General features: G+C 24.7%; 1 protein-coding gene across 1 annotated transcript in view; it reads left to right on the forward strand.

Moving 5' to 3' along the window:
- Positions 1–14,006: 14,006 nt before the first annotated feature.
- nrv3 (nervana 3) overlaps positions 14,007–17,893 on the forward strand; it is a 34,194-nt gene continuing 30,307 nt past the window's right edge. The window contains exon 1 of the mRNA XM_067287222.1: positions 14,007–14,226. Coding sequence (XP_067143323.1) covers positions 14,106–14,226 — 121 coding nt within the window. The 5' untranslated portion in view covers positions 14,007–14,105. The remainder of the gene's footprint in view (positions 14,227–17,893) is intronic.

Genomic DNA, 17,893 nt, shown 5'->3' on the forward strand with positions numbered 1-17,893 from the left:
AATTTACTGTTAATATAACAGATGGCGCCACAGCCGAACAAGCAATTATTTATATTCATTATCATTTTAATACGTTCGTGTTTCATTTAAAATTATTAATCGAGTCGTTTTTAAATTATATAATTTATTTGAAAAAGGAAGGAAATGAATATAGTTCATAACAGATTTTTTTTTAAAATAATATATAATTTGGTTTAGATAATATTGATACATATTAAATATTAAACAGAGTAAAAACTTGTCTGACATTAATTGTCAGTCATGTCAGTTGAATTTTAAAATTTTCAAAATGTCACCGGCGTTAATTATCCACACTTGTAATTTAATTTACGTATAACTCTTCAGTTATGATAATTATGAATCATAACAAATATAAATCCTCTATCAATTATTAAAAATTAATTTCGTAAATATTTTTTAAATATTGTAAACTATTTTATTATAATAAATTTTCATTCAATAATTAATAATCTAGATCTAATTCTTGTCTGAATTAATAATAATTAAAAAAAATAAGGTAAAATTTTTTGAATATATCATTTTTCCCCCCCTCTCAACAGATGTCACTAACCTAGATACATTTTAAAATACAAAGCAACCGGTTTAATATTATTGAGATCGTATTAAATAAAATAAATTATATTAATATTGCCCGTATAAGTGAAAGTATTTTTAACATGCACTAATCTATATAGACTCACATTAATATTTTGTGTAATTTTTAAATTAATTTTACCAGTCAACTAAATTTGGGTCATGAATAAAGTGCATGTTCTAATATTAAATTATTAATATTATTGGTTTAATTTGAAATTAACATATGCTTAACCTCTTAAAAAAGTGAATAACTTATGACCCTTTCCCCTTTATGGAAAATTATTGGATGTCGATAGTGTTATGGTTTATTATTTAATACAAATATTCATTCCAGAATTGCCTTAAATATATTTAATTATTAAAATATCATTACTATATACATTATGATAACAAGGAATATATAAATAAACTTGGCTTAATATTTAAATCAGTAATTTATGAATTTTATCTTATCGTTTTTCTTAACGATTTACGCACTTTGTCATATCAAACGTATATAAATCTTTCATGCCAAGTGATATCAATATGGAGGAAAAGACGCCATTACAACTTTTGTAATTTCTATGAATTAATTTATGTATTTCGAATTTTATTCTAAGAAATTCGCTTGCAAGATATCCGAGGCGTTAAGAAATAAGTTGGTTAACTGCAATCGCAAACCGGAAAACGGAGGAGTGTATAATATCCTATGGTACAATTCGACTTAATAACATTGCGCAACGATTCGGATGAGGAAAGAGTATAAATAGTTGAAATTTAGGTTAATCGTTGCAATCGTAAAAAGTTTACGTCATAACAGATAATGCCGGAGGCAATAATTAATTTTTATACAATATTTTTCTGTATATTTTAATAATTGTAACAGGGCTACGTTTTAATTGATTAACTACAGTTACAAAGGGAAATGTTAAAATGAGCCTTATTACTACAAACCGAAGTTCTTTTAAAAAGGATGTAGTGCATAAAAAAGGATGTAATTAAGTATTTATTCTTGAATGAATAATAGCTAAACAATTTACAAAATCACTCGTAAAATATTATAATAGTTCCCTTAATATTTCGGTTCGTTTATGTATTTAATTTTTTGCAATTTTCAAATGAAATAACTTAAGCAAAATTCACCAGCAAATAGGCTTTAAGTACGAGTTAATTGGTTAAATGATGTTAAAATATATTTAAATGCTCAATAACTTACTATTCTCGCATTACGGATTTAATATTTTTAAATATAAACATTATATTCTTTTAATATGTGAAGATAATATGAGAATATATAAAATTTCTTACGTCATATTAGGTTTAAGTTGTTATGTGTTTAAACAAAAAAATACAATAGACCTAGCCTACATGCATCTGATTTAGAGTTAATAATTTTGACCTACTTCATATTCACTTTTTAAATTGAGATTATATCTTAATATTATTAAAAAAATTAAAGCGATAACGTGCCATTCATTAATAAGTAACGTTATTGATTACACAAGACAATCGTGATTCATTGTATAAAGTATAGTAATTGTAGTCTCGAATTTTATTTCCGAAGAGCCGAATAAACTAATTAATAATGATGTTCATAATTGTTACAACTGTACTAAAGAATAGCAACGAATAGCTTGCAACTATTTCATCCAATTTGTTGTTGACCATTGGATTTTTGCCAATGCATAGTCAAGGTTTGTAGAAGAGAGAGCAAGGAAACTTTCCTGCTAATAAATAAATACAGTATATAGTTTTACTAACAAAATGGATAGTTTAGCCACAGTATTCAGCTAAAAATCTGAAAATTCCTCGTGCCGTTTATATGATATATTTCATATTATTGATATTACACCATATATATACACATACATTTACCTAAATAGATATATATATATGGTGTTATACTTCATCTTTAAAAGCATATAAATGGAATTTTTTCTGTTTATACTTAAAATCTGTAGCAAAATCAAGTTTACGTAAAGTACGTTTAAAGTAGGTAAAAAAATTTAAACATTTTAATATAAACAGAGGAGCATTGCGGTTGCTCCATGGAAATAAACAGTACATGCCAATGCCAGATTGCATTTTTCCATAGTGCAGCCGATTGATAAATAAAAATATCGATACAACATAATCACACGAAATCATTTAATCTAAAAATTGTTTCGTATGAAACGCGATTAACTCATCATCTCCGGAATTTATTCGGAGAGTATGTAATTACTTGATAAATATAATTTTCGTTAGCTCTAGATAAAGTTATATATTTATATAGATCTATTACATAAACTTGTAATTTAGATATATTCGGGGAAATTTTTGGATGGTAGAATGATGGGATGATTAATGTATCTACAAAAGCGAATACTCTATACTACATGAAAATTTCTATTATTCTTTGCTTGAAAAAACTTTTAGTATAACTTATAACGTTTTATTTTTATCAATTAAACTGTAACATTTACTAAATTACTACATTAATTCGAACATTATATTTAATTGAAAATTAAATACAATATTAAAATTAATGTAGTAATTTACTAAATAGAATTGAATTATAAGCTTATTTTATGACTTATTTACTAAAGTTATAAAATTTTTATAGCTCATATAATGAATAATGCATGTTTGTTTTTATCCTAATTGAATCTTGTTCGATGGTCCTTTCTATTTAACATCTTATATTAAGAGAGATGTTTACAAATATTTATAAAGAAAAATTAAACTTTAAACTTTTTGCCTGAAATTATAATGCAAATTTATTCTACTTTCAAAAATAAAAACTTCATACCAAAGTGTTTACTTTTTGCAAACATAGTAAATACATGTATATACATTTATGCATAAATGATATATGTGTGTGTAATTTATATACAGCTGTACAGTACATTGAATTTAAAATCAGATTCAACTATTGTTACATTTGTTAAAAATTGCATGACTCTAGAATAAATAACAATAATAAATTTTTATGTCAACTTAATTTATGTTAGAATTAGAACTATTAATAAAACAGTTATGATAAACTACTGTAAATAATGCCATTAAAAGTTTTGGAACCGAGATAAAAAGTAAATGTTATTATAAGCTCATATAACAGTAAATTAACTAGCGTCTAACCTACTAAAACATCAATTTAATTTAATTTGTTGTCTACATTGTTATATGTTTTAATAAATTAAACGTTCAACAAATAATTTTACTTTAATTTAAGGAAGTGCATCACCAGAAAATGGAGTTAAATTATTAATTAACATTAATATTCAGGGGCTTATCCAGGGAGGGTGCTAGTAGTGCTGCAATACTCCCGTAACACCCAAAGCAATTGTTATTTTATAATAAAAATAAATATAATAACGCATATCGATCGCATGACTTCAATGGCAGAAAATAACCTTATACAAACAGAAAAATTCTTCCTTTTGGAATCACACCGAGTTTAAATCATACTGTAATTTGTATAATTTGTAATCACCTATATATTCAAAATTAACAATTTCTTCCATTTAACAATTTTAAATAGCTAATGAAAAAAAGAATGATGTAAAAAGTTAGGTAACTAAAGTAATTCTAAGGTAATTGAGTAACATTCTCCGAAAAACTACAGGGGGCACGTTCCTTAATATCCCCGAATCTGCGTTGAGCAGCATCCATATTCTCCTAATCCCGGATAAGCCCCTGTTAATATTATTAATAATTCTCCATAATGACTCCAAATTATTTTAAAATCAATTAATGATTAATTCTGTTAGTAAGCATATTCAAATTTTTCAAGCAATAAGTTTGTATTTTTTTAACTATTATTGAATGAAAAAACCTTATACAGCTCCTATTTTATATAGGCTACATTATCTTTGATATTATAATGAAATATGCCTATTATGTTTTTAAAATTTAATAATTAGGCATTTTCTTAAAAACATTACTATGTTAATTATTTAAATTATTGCAACAGCAAGAACAATTTAAAAAAAACGAACTTGATTAATTATCTACTGTATATTTTTGCTGATGCATCATTTTAATTTTGTCAAAATGATGTTACATATTTTGCAATTATACTTTATGACTTGTATAAGTAGTAGATTTATACTAAAACATACCAAACTATTAGAATTTTAATATATTTATAAATTTATATATTCAAAAATTTTAACAGAGTAAATAAATTTCATTTTATAATATGGGACCATCCATTAATTACGTGTATAATTTTTGAGTCATTTTTGACCTCCCTCCCTCCCTGTTGTGTACAAGATGCACTTTTAGCAATCCCCTCCCCTTTAATTACGTGTTAAATATTTTATTCATCCCCTGATATTGAAGAAATGACTTTAAAAAGTTTTTCAAATATTTTTGATAGTTTATTTACATGTAGTGGTGTCATTAGGTGTGCAAGATGATGCCGACCTCACCGGTGACACCAAAATATATATATAATTTTTGTGCAGATTTTTAGCTAAAATTTATTATTGTTATTATTATTTAATGTCTATCTGTTATTTATAACAACAAAAACATTTTTGTAAGCCTCCAGCTTACATGTATCAATACCTACAAAGCTTAAACTCTACACAGGAGATATTAATTTACTTTCTGAACCTTCTAATGCATTCCAGTCAGAAATGTCATTACTACCAAATTACAATAAAAGCTGCAAAAATATTTTACATTTTTATAAATATAATTAAATATAATACAATTATAAAAATAAAAACAAATAAATGTAAATTTATTTTACGTTAGGCTGTGATTTGGTATTGTAATTTAAATGCGTAATTTTAATTTTGCTAGTTGTTTATGTTATTGTCATTACATTCAGCAATATATAGAAATTGCGATTTGTGAGTAACTTTAGTACCTAGAAAAAACATTACCAAGAATTTTGTATGGTCTGTTACGAAAAGTGATCCACGAGGGTGACGCCTTGAGTTTCGCACTGGTAGACACTAACCCTAGTGACGGTGCTGTTCATATGACTAGTAAATAGGCCTATAAGAACAGAATTCGTATCACTAATATAGCTAAAAAAAAGTACACTAGATAATGTCTTCATCCCCTCCCTTTCCATTGTGAACAAAGATGTACAGTACTTCCGCAGCCCTCCTCCTCCCCATTGTGTACAAAGATGTATGTACTTTTTGCAGCCCTCCTTCTTCCCTTATACTGTTCACAATTAATGAACAGCCCCTGTGTGGTTAATGTCACATCTGATATCAATTAATTACTATCAGTTTACCAATCTCAACAACTAGATTTACAATTTACGTTTCACTATTTATATTAATAGTATTGTCTTACTGTAAGTATAATCTCTTTAAAATCAAATAAAATAATAAACATTTACGAAATTTAAAATTACAGAATTAACTTTATTTCCTGTTTGCTTTGGCTGTTGAATGAAATAAGATGAAATATCAAACGTTTTCTTAATTTCATAATATTTTAATGTAGAAATGTTAAATATTACTTATCTGAACAAAATCATGTCTTGAATTTAGATTTTTCAAAACATTGAAAATTAAATATAAAATTTTACTTTAACGACTTAATTAATTCATTAATTCATTAAACATCATTACTTAAATTTGCATAGAATTAATTTATAATAAGTAAATAAAATGTACAATCAATTTTATTTTCAATTTTTATTGTATAAGGATCAATTTCCCGTTTCATGGGAGTTAAGATGCAAAAGTCTATATAACAATTGTTACTTTTATAACATTGTTATTAATAGTTTCTCATACACTTTCTAGATATAAGAAAAATAAAACTGTATCAGTTTTGTACAAAAACTTTTTGAAAATAGTTATTTATTTAGTTAATTTTATCAGTTATAATAAGGAGCTTTTCTCCCATTACTTGCGGATTAGGAGGCAATGTTTATATAACAATTGTTATCTTTAAGAACAATGTTATTACAATAGTTTCTCGAACTTTCTAAACATAAGAAAGAAAATAAGACTACATTACTCTTGTACAGTAAATTTTAAAAAATAATTATACAAATTTGTGTTTTCATACCAGACCTGCGAAAAATCAATTTTTAAAATTATATATATTTTTTTTTTGTTTCGCTACCTTCCTTATAAAAAAAATCTATTTGATCTTCTAATCAATAATTCCCCATAAAAAATTATTATGTATTTATAAAAGATTTATACATTTATTGAAATGTATAAATCTGTTACAGCTTTGTAATGATGTATTAATTAAATATCAACATTGTAAAATTGATATTTTCTACTATTTACAATAATTTAACCATAAATTACAGTTTGATATTTATATTTAATTTGTGAATAATTTTACATAATTTCTATTTTTTTTTTTTTTTTGTTTAATCTTAATAAATATATTTACTGTTTAGTTTAATTGTTCAAATGATTGAAAAATATTTAAAACATTAAAATTAAAAACAAAAAAAAATTGATGTTATAAAAATTAATTTAGAACTTTAAAACACAAATTAAAAATACTTTTATAATAATAAATTTGGTGTTTTAATTAAAACATTCTGAAAAATGCATTAATCATTTGAATTAATATTTATATTACATTTTCAATTTTACTCAAAGAAGGGATAAATAAAATTATCATTACAATAGCAATAAATCTATAAAATATTTATTCTTAAAATTTATTATTCAAATATTATAAGTTTTAATAGAAAATTCGAAGTTAAATTGAATATATTTTTTCCCCCATTTACAGTTATTACAATATCTTCAAAAATGCGGATCCCATCCGGAATTTCACTCGAAATTTAAAAATTATATGAAAAATCTCACATTTCAACAATAAAGCAACTGTCTATTTATTCTAAAAATAGATAATATCTTTCACTTTCTCATTGGATTAAATTTAGATTGGCAAAGTAATTTAGCTTCTACGTACTGCCAAGAAGATCCTAGATCGATTTTTCTTGATCCTCTTCATTTTTCTACATCTGAACTCGAACCTGACAAAAATTTGTTGTCATTTTTTAATGGTTATTCTATCAGAATATTACTCTTTAATGACTAAAGAATAATATTCTGTATGTAATAGTGAAAGAGTAAAAAGTTCTGACAAAACATTACAATAATTTCTATTCAATTACTAAATTATTTCATTCCAAAAATGAAGAATTACTGAAAAAAATTGTTTTATTTTCCACTCTAGTTTCAAACTATATGACATATAAGAATGATAATTTAGTATATATAAATGTAGAATTTTATGAAAAACGGATATAGAATACAACACGCAAGAGCTAGATATAAATTATCTTACAAAATGCATCGTCAAGAGGCTTCGTTTGGACATATCAAGAGCACGCAATATTGGATAAGTGATTCTTTCTTTTGAGAGAAAAACGAACGTTATCTATAAAACTAAATATTATTAATCCTACGTTACAGTGATAAACGAGAATTATTTTATTTATTAAAAACTAGGGACAGGACCGACTATAAATTAAAAGAATAATAATTAAATCGAGCCATTATAAATTTTTGTTGATTATAAAAATATTAATAAATTAAATAAATAATTTTTTTTACTTATTTTTACATTAAAAACTTTAAAACTTTATTTATTTTTTAATCTAAAATTGCTTATTTCGTGTTATGAAAATGTAAAATGCTATTGAAAAAAATATGTAAAATAATGAAGACTCTCTCGTAGGACTGAATAAAAAACAATATTAAATTTTTTTTTAAAAATTCAACAATAAAAAACCGGAAATTCGTATTTAAAATTCCATCTGGTAATTAAAAACTCGGCTTACTCGTAAAGACAATTTCGAATTTTTTATGAAACATTCTTGCTTTTAACCTGTTATTTTTGAAATTCTATCATCACTTTAAACTTATCTTTATTATCAAAATAATATTAAAGCATATAGTTTATTGGCTTTAATCTCAGTATTTAATTTATAATTTTAAACAAACTCTAACAGCTACGATGATTCATTTTATCATCTAAAAATTGCATTGCTATTAGATTAAAGTAGTCGTTAATAACTAAATACAATTTAAAATTTCACTATAAAATATTTCAAATTTTGAAGATAAAACAAACTTTTCTGCATCAGTTTATATAAGAAGAGAGACAGTGAATAAATGTGAAAATTAATTTATACAATTTAAAGTTATATTATTAACAATTTCAATTTTCTTCTAACTAAAATAAGCACAAATATTTTATCAAATATTTAAATAAATTTTTAATTTATTCTCTTTTCCATTTGAACGAATTATTTTATTTAGTGGAATATTAAAATAACATTTTACTAAAGACTAAAGACTAAAGACTAAAGACTAAAGACATGTAAGAGACAGGCTATTTTCATATTTTAAAACAAATATAGATATATACATAAGTAAATGGAGAAAATGTATGCGGGTATAAAGTCAATAAAACTGATCGAGGATTACCTGATAAAATTTTCATTGATGCTGTCTAGAAAATCCATCCACACGGATGCTCGAATTTTATGTTTTATAAAGGTTAAAAAATTCAGCAACAGAAATCAATGTAAGAGAATCAATATTTTCTCTCTATATTAGTGTAAGTTATCGAAATATTTCTAACGTTTACATCAAATCAGACTAGCATTAGTTTTCTTTTTCTTTCTTTCTTTCTTTTCCTTTACTGCTTTAGAATGAAGAACGAAGACAAAGCTTCACTTCAGTAAATCCACAAGCATAAACTGAGATATTCTTCTTTTTAAATATTATTTTTACACATAAAAAAGCGTTTTATAAATCATTTCTTACCTTAAATGATTTATAAAATATTTAAACCAGTTGCTTTATCACACTCTGATGAACTGGATCAAATGGATAATGGATGGTTTTTTAAAATATATTTTATATATCAAATAAAACAATATAATTATATTTTTATACTTTATTTTAAAATAATTATATGTACCCATGTTGTATTTATATCATTTTTCCGTTTTAGATATCAAGACGTTAAAACTTTTAGTAAACTAAATATTTCATCGGTGAGAGATAGTACTTGAGAAAGGTCATTGAAAATGCCTGAGGTTAGTTTTAAGTAGTAGTTGTATAAATAGTTTTTTCTTTTATAAATTTAATTTTAAATTATACAAGCAAATTGAAATAGTTTTAACAAAAAATATATACAGTAGACCGCAATAGGCTTTTAGACAGAAAAAATAAAACAGTTCTAAACTTGATGTTTTATTTATAGAGATGAGAGTAGTTTCTCGCAATTAGAAAGACGGGAAAAAAAAGAAAAAAAAACTATCCAGCGTTGGCAGAGGAATGTGTTTATAAACTATTAAAAAGTCTATTTCTAATCGATTTAATACTGATAATATATAAATTTTTCCATTCCGCTTGATGAATAGAAAAAATAACCTTATCAAAATTTAACGGTTAAATGAAAAATTCATATAATACATGTCATTTTTTTCAAACATTACATTAGTTTTTTACTATTGTTCAACAGAAAGTCGTAAAGCACAAAAATCTATCGTCCTTTAATCCAATGGTAATCGAGGTAAATTTATGTACTATCTCACATTTTTATACTAGATCCAACAGTATCGAGCTATTTGACCTTTAGAAATTTTAACTTTAAAATTAATTAATTAATATTAATAATATTAAATAATTTATCAAAATTATTATTAGTGTAATTTCGATTTTTGTGCCCCTCAGACATGACGTAGCTGATACAGGATATAATTTCTATAAATCATTTTTTTTTTTTCTCTCATTTGACAGTTATTTTCTCCAGAAACAAATTTGCCGATTTAATAACATTTATTTTTCTATAAATATATATAGTAAATAATATAAACCTTAAAAGATTTCTATTGATATTTAACGATTACTTGGTTAATTTTATTGACGTACAACATAATAAAAGCATTTAATATTGTAATATATTTTTTTCCTTTTCTTTTTTGACGTAGAAAAATCATCTCGATGTTTTAGAAACAATTGGATAAAGATAAAAAATCGATTTCTTTATTTAATAAAAATATTTTTAACGTATAGAAATAGAACATAAATACAATATTGAATTAGATGTTGTTTATACAGTTCAATCCATCAATTTTTAAAATAGAACGTCTTGGAGAGAATGGCGATTACTTGCTTTACGATTGTATTATTATTATTTAATTATATAAAATTCTCATGTTCCTTTTTAATTCCACGTTGGTAATAACTAGAGTTATTAATTTGTTTTGAGTAGATATATCGGGTCCCATGGGCTTTTTTTTTAAAAAAAACAATTCCCTCTTGCTCACAGGATGGAAATAATTATACAAAATTTGCTTTGAGTTTTAAAGTGTGTTTTAACTTTTAATAATTCATCTCATGCTCCACATTTGATTATTATTACTCGAAATTATTTAAATTTAATTATCTTGTTAATAAACAGAAAAATAGCATCAATTAGAGATTTACCACATTAAAAGTTTTCATGTGAGATGTAACAGAAATAGAGCTTTTGCTCAATATCACCTGCTTTCACTCCAATCAACAAGCTCTAAGGTTCTATTTTATTTTTAAATTAGTTACTCATTTTTATCGTAGAAAAGTTTTTTACTGATGATAAAATAAAAAGTAAAAATATTTGTTCTAGCGGGTGATGATTGTTCGGTCGAGTACTGTATTTGATTAAGGCGATTTCGATATATGCGGGATACCTGTATAAATATATAAATATACGTACATATATATACTGTAAACTTTATGCAATGTACTACGTACGATGCCTTTTTTTAATAGCTTGTGTCCCCCCTTTTTTATAGCCTGCGGGCGCCGCCGAATGGTTGTTTACACGACGAAATGACCCGTATAATTGATTACTCAAAGCCTGTTACTATTTTAATTACATTTGATAGTAGTTCACGAAAAAATGATCTGTATAAATGGTTAATTAAAATCCGTTACCAAGCAACTGATATTACCAATAATTATATGAATAATAACATTTTATTTTGTGACTTTCCTTCTAATATTCGGATTAGTGTCCGGATTTATTGAAGTCAGAAAGTGGCATCTCTAGCAGTGAGTGAATACAAGCAAGACGTGTTAGGCCATTTTAAGTCATCACATTTAAAAGGATTTATTCTAAAAGAAGCAAAAAAATCTGAATTAAAAACGACTGTCTAGTAATTGCTGTGTCATCGTTAAACAGCTTTAGTTAAATACTGGCGCCGACAGTGAAATAAATAAATAAGAAACGTTCGTTTCATCTCGATTCTGATTTTGTGAAATAAAAACCATCCAAAAGCTTAAAATATAAACTTTGGAATGACGTCCTATGACGTTTCTTGTAAATTACGTCATCGCGAAGGCTTCTAGACGTGACGTCTAGAAGTCTTCAGATTCTTTTACCGTAAATTGTTTTAAAAGTTTTCTTTGTGTGCTTTTAAAAATGATTTTCCACACTTTACACTAAACTTAATTGAGAATTATATAATATAGATGTAAACTAGCACGAATGACGTGCTTCGTCAACAGCAGTTTAGATAATATATCGTTAAATGACGTCATTACACTTACACAACGATGAAATGTACAAAATTAATGACGTTAAAAAAACAAGAATTTGCATATTATTTATGAAGAAATAATGAATAACATTTTATTTTCTAACCAAAAGAAGCTAATTTTTGGTATTTGAATTACTCATTAAAATTTTTTAATGTAATTTTTTTTTCTTTGCTTATTAAAAAATTGCACTAAATATATCCAATTCTTTGGCATAAATTCTAATGTGACTTAGAAATTGGACAGATTATATATTATGAATGGCACGTTTCTGAACCAGTTGATATTACATTAATGAGGTCCGTCAGTTTACCTTGATGACGGACTATAAAAGGGCGTGACATATTCAATTACGCCATCGGAAAAACAGTAAATTAAATAATTCGCAGTATTCAATTTAATATTTAATGTAAAAGAATCGAAAATTTTGTAGATAGCCTATCTACTTTTGAAACAGATATCGAAAAAATTTTCACGTGAGGAAAAAAAAAATCAATTTATGCTTATACTTAAATTACCGGTAAAGTGGTAAGTTCTTAAAAGTTGCAAAGCATCATAAGCAACAGGCTGCCTGAGGCGGACAAGTTGGAATATTGCCAAAAGTCGTTCTAGGAAAATGTATTACTGTGTGCTGTAGGGGCTTACTTGTATAATAATAAACTTCCTTGTAAAATATTGAGTTATGATATTAAAATTATTTTTCACAATAAAATATTAATCTTAATAGCGATTTTTGCATTTATTATTATCGTTTAACACCCAAAGAAATTATAAATTAAATTAGGACATGTTTCCAAGTTATTTTGAAATACTAGTAACCGACATTTTCCTTAACTTGTTATCTCCTTCAAAATGTTATTGTCTTTGTTGTTTTTGTACGACTTATCTTAAAATACTTCCCGAGTTTAAAAAGTTACACTAAGAAATTATCAAGGAAAATATTTAAAGAATTTAAAGAGCTTAAATTTTTACATTGCTTAAAATATTGCTTCACATATTCAATGTGTTTGCTAATATTTAACATTTTTATTGCAATTTTGATTCCAAGGATAAATTTTCTGATGTTCAGTAATAATACTATATTATCATCATATTCTCTATAATTGATATTTCATAATAGGCATTTAAATAGTCCGTTTTCATCCATTCGTTCCGGAATATGAATTTTATTTTACGAAATCGTATGTTTTTATTAAAAATGAAACATTAGATATATTTTACATAAATTTCAATATGTTTTATAATTAATATTGCAATATATTTTGTCAACCTGGTTTTTATATTTGTAAACTTTGCTATTTACTATTGAAAAATAAGTAAATTAATGAAACATTTCAACAATTGAGGAAAACATTTTAATTCAGAAAATCATAATCAAATCTGAATATAAGGAAGTACAAGAACTGTTACATCATAATACAAACGATAAATTGTAGTACAGAATATAAAATTTCAGTATTTGTCTTACAAGAATAATTTAAAAAAATTATTAATAATGTTTGTTTACTAAAAAGTTTTTGTGCAGAAAATATTAAATATTTTTTAATGGAGAATTCAATCCATTAAATAATTTTATAGTTATTTAAAAAGATAATTTTTTTTCCTCGTCAAAATTATAATACCATTCCAATTCTACATTTTCGTAAAGAACATGCAAAAATAGAAATACGAATTAACACCTTATCGTAAAGGATATTTAATAGAATCCGTTTAGGCAAAGAAAAATGAATTTTATTTTTTCTTTTATTTTTAAATGCCAACAGTGAGAAAAGAAGGCAATACTCTTGTTTCTCTCCCGAAAACACATGAAGCAAATATGACTCCGCATCCCGATCCCGGATGCGGGAGATACGATAGCGCCGTCTGGCGATTCCAGATACTTACTGCGCAGGCTCGACCATTCTCTCATCCGGGCACCTTCCTTCTTGGTCGGAAAGTAGGCGACGAATTGATCTTCTGTTCTCTCTCTATCTCTTCGCTTTTCTTCGAAGAAGATCAACGATGGCGGATGATAAAGGACCGTTTAGTAAGCCGTCTAATTTGACGAAATGGCAAGGTTGTAAACAATTTTTATGGAATTCCGATACGAAAGAATGCTTAGGGAGAACTGGAATGAGTTGGTGTAAGTCCCCCTTTTTTTTTCTTTATTTTTTTACCTATTGATTCTTTCCATATTTAATGAATGGGCGTCAATATCTGCTTCGGAGAAGCTACCGACATCCGCATCTGTTCTATCGAACAAATTGGGTGGATTCGTTTCATGCAAATGTGCTACTTACGTTTAAAAAAATATATTAATTATTAAACGTAATTACAGATACTTCGCTCGGATACGGGATAAATCCAACTATCTTCTCTTTAATTTTAACTCGATATAATTCATTTAAAACATTTGCGTGTGGCAAATTTTTTGTAGATTTCCGCAAGTTTTTTCCTTTTCTAAATTTCTATTCGACGAGCTACTCGAATGCCGAACGAATTCAGAAAGTTAATGGATTCTAATGCACAAAATGAACTTTGATCTAAACCGCTTGCGATTGAAAATACCCTTATTATTTATAATAAACTAAACAAATGGTTAAAAATGTAACCATTTATACAATAAGATCCATATAATAAATGCATTTCATAAGCCAAGTTTTTAAATGAAATTAAGCAATTTGTTTTTCTTTCTCTACCTCCGCATTTCCTTTCCTTTTTTTTTTAATGTAATTTCGTCGAATTTATTCATTTTAAATAATGAAATTGAATTAAACTTTTATAATTTTAATAATTTATATAAAGTAATTTTTTTTAATTTTAAATTATAAAATGAATAAGTCAGATTGAGGAATTAAGCATTTCCTCATTAATTAAGAAAAAAGAACTGGAAGTAAATAGGACAAATATCAGATTTCTGCTGACATTTTAATCTTGTTTAAGTTATCTGATAAGAAATTTAAAGATTTCTTGACTGGAGATTAGTCTATATTCAGCATGATTTATGTTGATTTTTTTATAGTATTTTTGCGAATTAGGAAACTGATAAACCTCGTGTGTTTTCATTGTTTAACCGTATATAATGTAACTTAAATTGAATGAATTTTTATAATAATTATAGAAAGAATAAATTATCTGAAATCTTATTTATGACTGTCGTTTTAAATTTAATTTTCCTCCGAGATAAATATTTATGTAAAAACTCAATTTTTATTTTAAGTTTTAAACTGAAAATTAGTTTTTATGTAATTCTAACTGCATCACTGGAGAGAGAAATGATTTTTTTTTTGTATAAATATTTTAATGATGATTGGGGAAAATATTGCAAATATGAAGACTGTTTTTTGTGTTTTGTTAATACTAATTGTTGATTAGTCCCACATCAAAACTCAAGGACGCTAACAAATACTTTTATGAAAATTGTTACATGAGTTAATTTATTTAATGGGCTAAAATATTGAACTAATAATTTTTAATTTTGTAATCTCTATTTGAAAAATTAATTTAAACAAGATTTCATTTTAATAAAATGCATTTACTTGTCTTTTTAAATTTGTATTCTCTTGGTGGATGAATACACTTTATCAGACCACACTGTTTAGTATATATAACTGTTTTATATTTTGAAGGATATTTTAGTGTTTTAAATATAGTAAATGAAAAATTATGCAGAAATGGTTTATCTTATTCTAATTAAAATTTTATTGATGTGAAAATATATTTGTTTTCGCTGATTGGTATAAAGAAAATTGTTGTAATAGACAAAACAGACTAAAGACATCAAATAATTCAACCTTTTCATTTTTGGAAGTCAACATATGTTGTAAACTGAATTTTGTTTGGCTCAGTTTCAGAGTACAGATTATTTTATAGCATTAGTAGTCTATGAATTAGTTTAAATGATTAATTTATACATCCTCCATACTGATTAATACTAGACCAAAAAACTTGGTGACTTCCTCTTGAAATATAAATATAGAATAGTAGATAAATAATTTGGAAATTAGCAATAATTAATTTTATCACTGTTAAAATATTTTAGTTAGGTTTCTAACTGTTAAAAACTAACTTTTTTAAAAAATTGCTTTATAATAATCTTTATATATAAAATTGCTTTGTAATATTCTTTATGTAATGAAACTTGTTAATTTGCACTTTTAAAATTAGCAATTTTATATTTAATAATTTTCATATTGTACATCTGCAATAAATTTGAAAATATTTTATAATTGAATATAATTGAATTATATATATAGATAGATAGATAGAATTTAATCTAATGCATATATGAGTAATAGTTTGCAAAAAGCATTTCCCCAAAGTGTTATTTACTGTTAACTTAAAGCAAACATCTTTAACTATAGTTAGATATCACTACTTCAACTTTATATTTACCTATATGGAATATATTTAGATCTTGTCTAATAATCTCAATATTTACATTAAGTTCTCAGGATTGTTTATCAAAATCACTAACAACAAAATGGAACAGGATTAATATAACTAATGTACTGTATATGTATTTTATATTTTGATATTTATATTGAATTTTATTCAAATAATTTATTCATGAATAAAGTTAATGGATTAACCAGTCTTTAATGATCATTGTTAATTTACCATTAATGAAACTAAATATGGATTGGACAATGTAGATTTATTGAATTATAATTAGCATTATGGAATATTTTAATTTCATTTTACAAAAACATATTACGATAAAATTTTCAGATATAGAAATCTGATTTTATTGTAATAATTTGTGTGTGTGTGTGTGTGTATATATATATATACACACACCTTATTACCTTTTCATAGAGCTTTCTGTAATTTTGCAAAAATGTAGTGATATCAATGTGATGTTAAAAATATATTATACTTTTATAAGGAAGCATATTTTTATATAAAAGGTAAAAATCAATTACAAAATCTGAATAATTGTCATTTGGAAGGAAATCCATGTTATAATAAAATACTATATATATAATAAATGCTTTCAAGTATTCTTTATTAAATTTTTTTAATATAATGTATACTTTTGAGGTAAGAATTGAAAAAAATGTTAGTGGATTTTTTTTATTATGCAAACTATTATTTAAGAATTCAGTTGTTTTTGTCATTTCATTAGTTTTGAAACACACTCTTGTAGCATACTAATTATTGTATTAATGCATATCTTTTTATTTTTATAAAAGTTAATTATATAATTCATTTCAATAAAATAATTGAGAACTCAAATGTAGATATAAAGAAAAATTGCATATAAAATTAAATAGATGCTACATATTTGGTAAAAGGTCAAATTCTATAATGGTTTTTTTCCCCTCTGTGCATCCTTTTTCATATTTTGAGTTTAATATTTTAAATAATTTAAAATGTTAAATATGTTATAGCCAATATGAATATTATAGAAAATTTTATGATATTAAATAAACAACTTTTTTCTTAATTTGAATAAATTAATACTAAAACTATTTTTTTATAACTCAGCTTTTTCTAATTCCTTGCTTTTTTGCTTTATGCTAATTTTTATTAAATAGCAAAAATAAGTTAAAAATGAATCATTTTAAACTTTTCTAATAAATATGAGTTTTTTTAGAATATATATTTAATCAGCATGTTAATATATAATGAAAGATGACATTTTGCAGCAGTGTGTTAACTATTTTTAAGGTAATTTAATTTGATATAATTGTAAAATCCAAAAGAATTAAAAATCCAATTAGATCAACTAGTTTGAAAATCAGATTAAAGTGTTTTAATTTGAAATAAAATACTAAAATGTAACTACAGTATTATGCTAAAGAATA

The sequence above is a fragment of the Centruroides vittatus genome, unplaced genomic scaffold (genome assembly GCF_030686945.1).
Source record: "Centruroides vittatus isolate TY-2023 unplaced genomic scaffold, ASM3068694v2 scaffold_435, whole genome shotgun sequence".
In the NCBI taxonomy this organism is placed as follows: Eukaryota; Metazoa; Arthropoda; class Arachnida; order Scorpiones; family Buthidae; genus Centruroides; species Centruroides vittatus.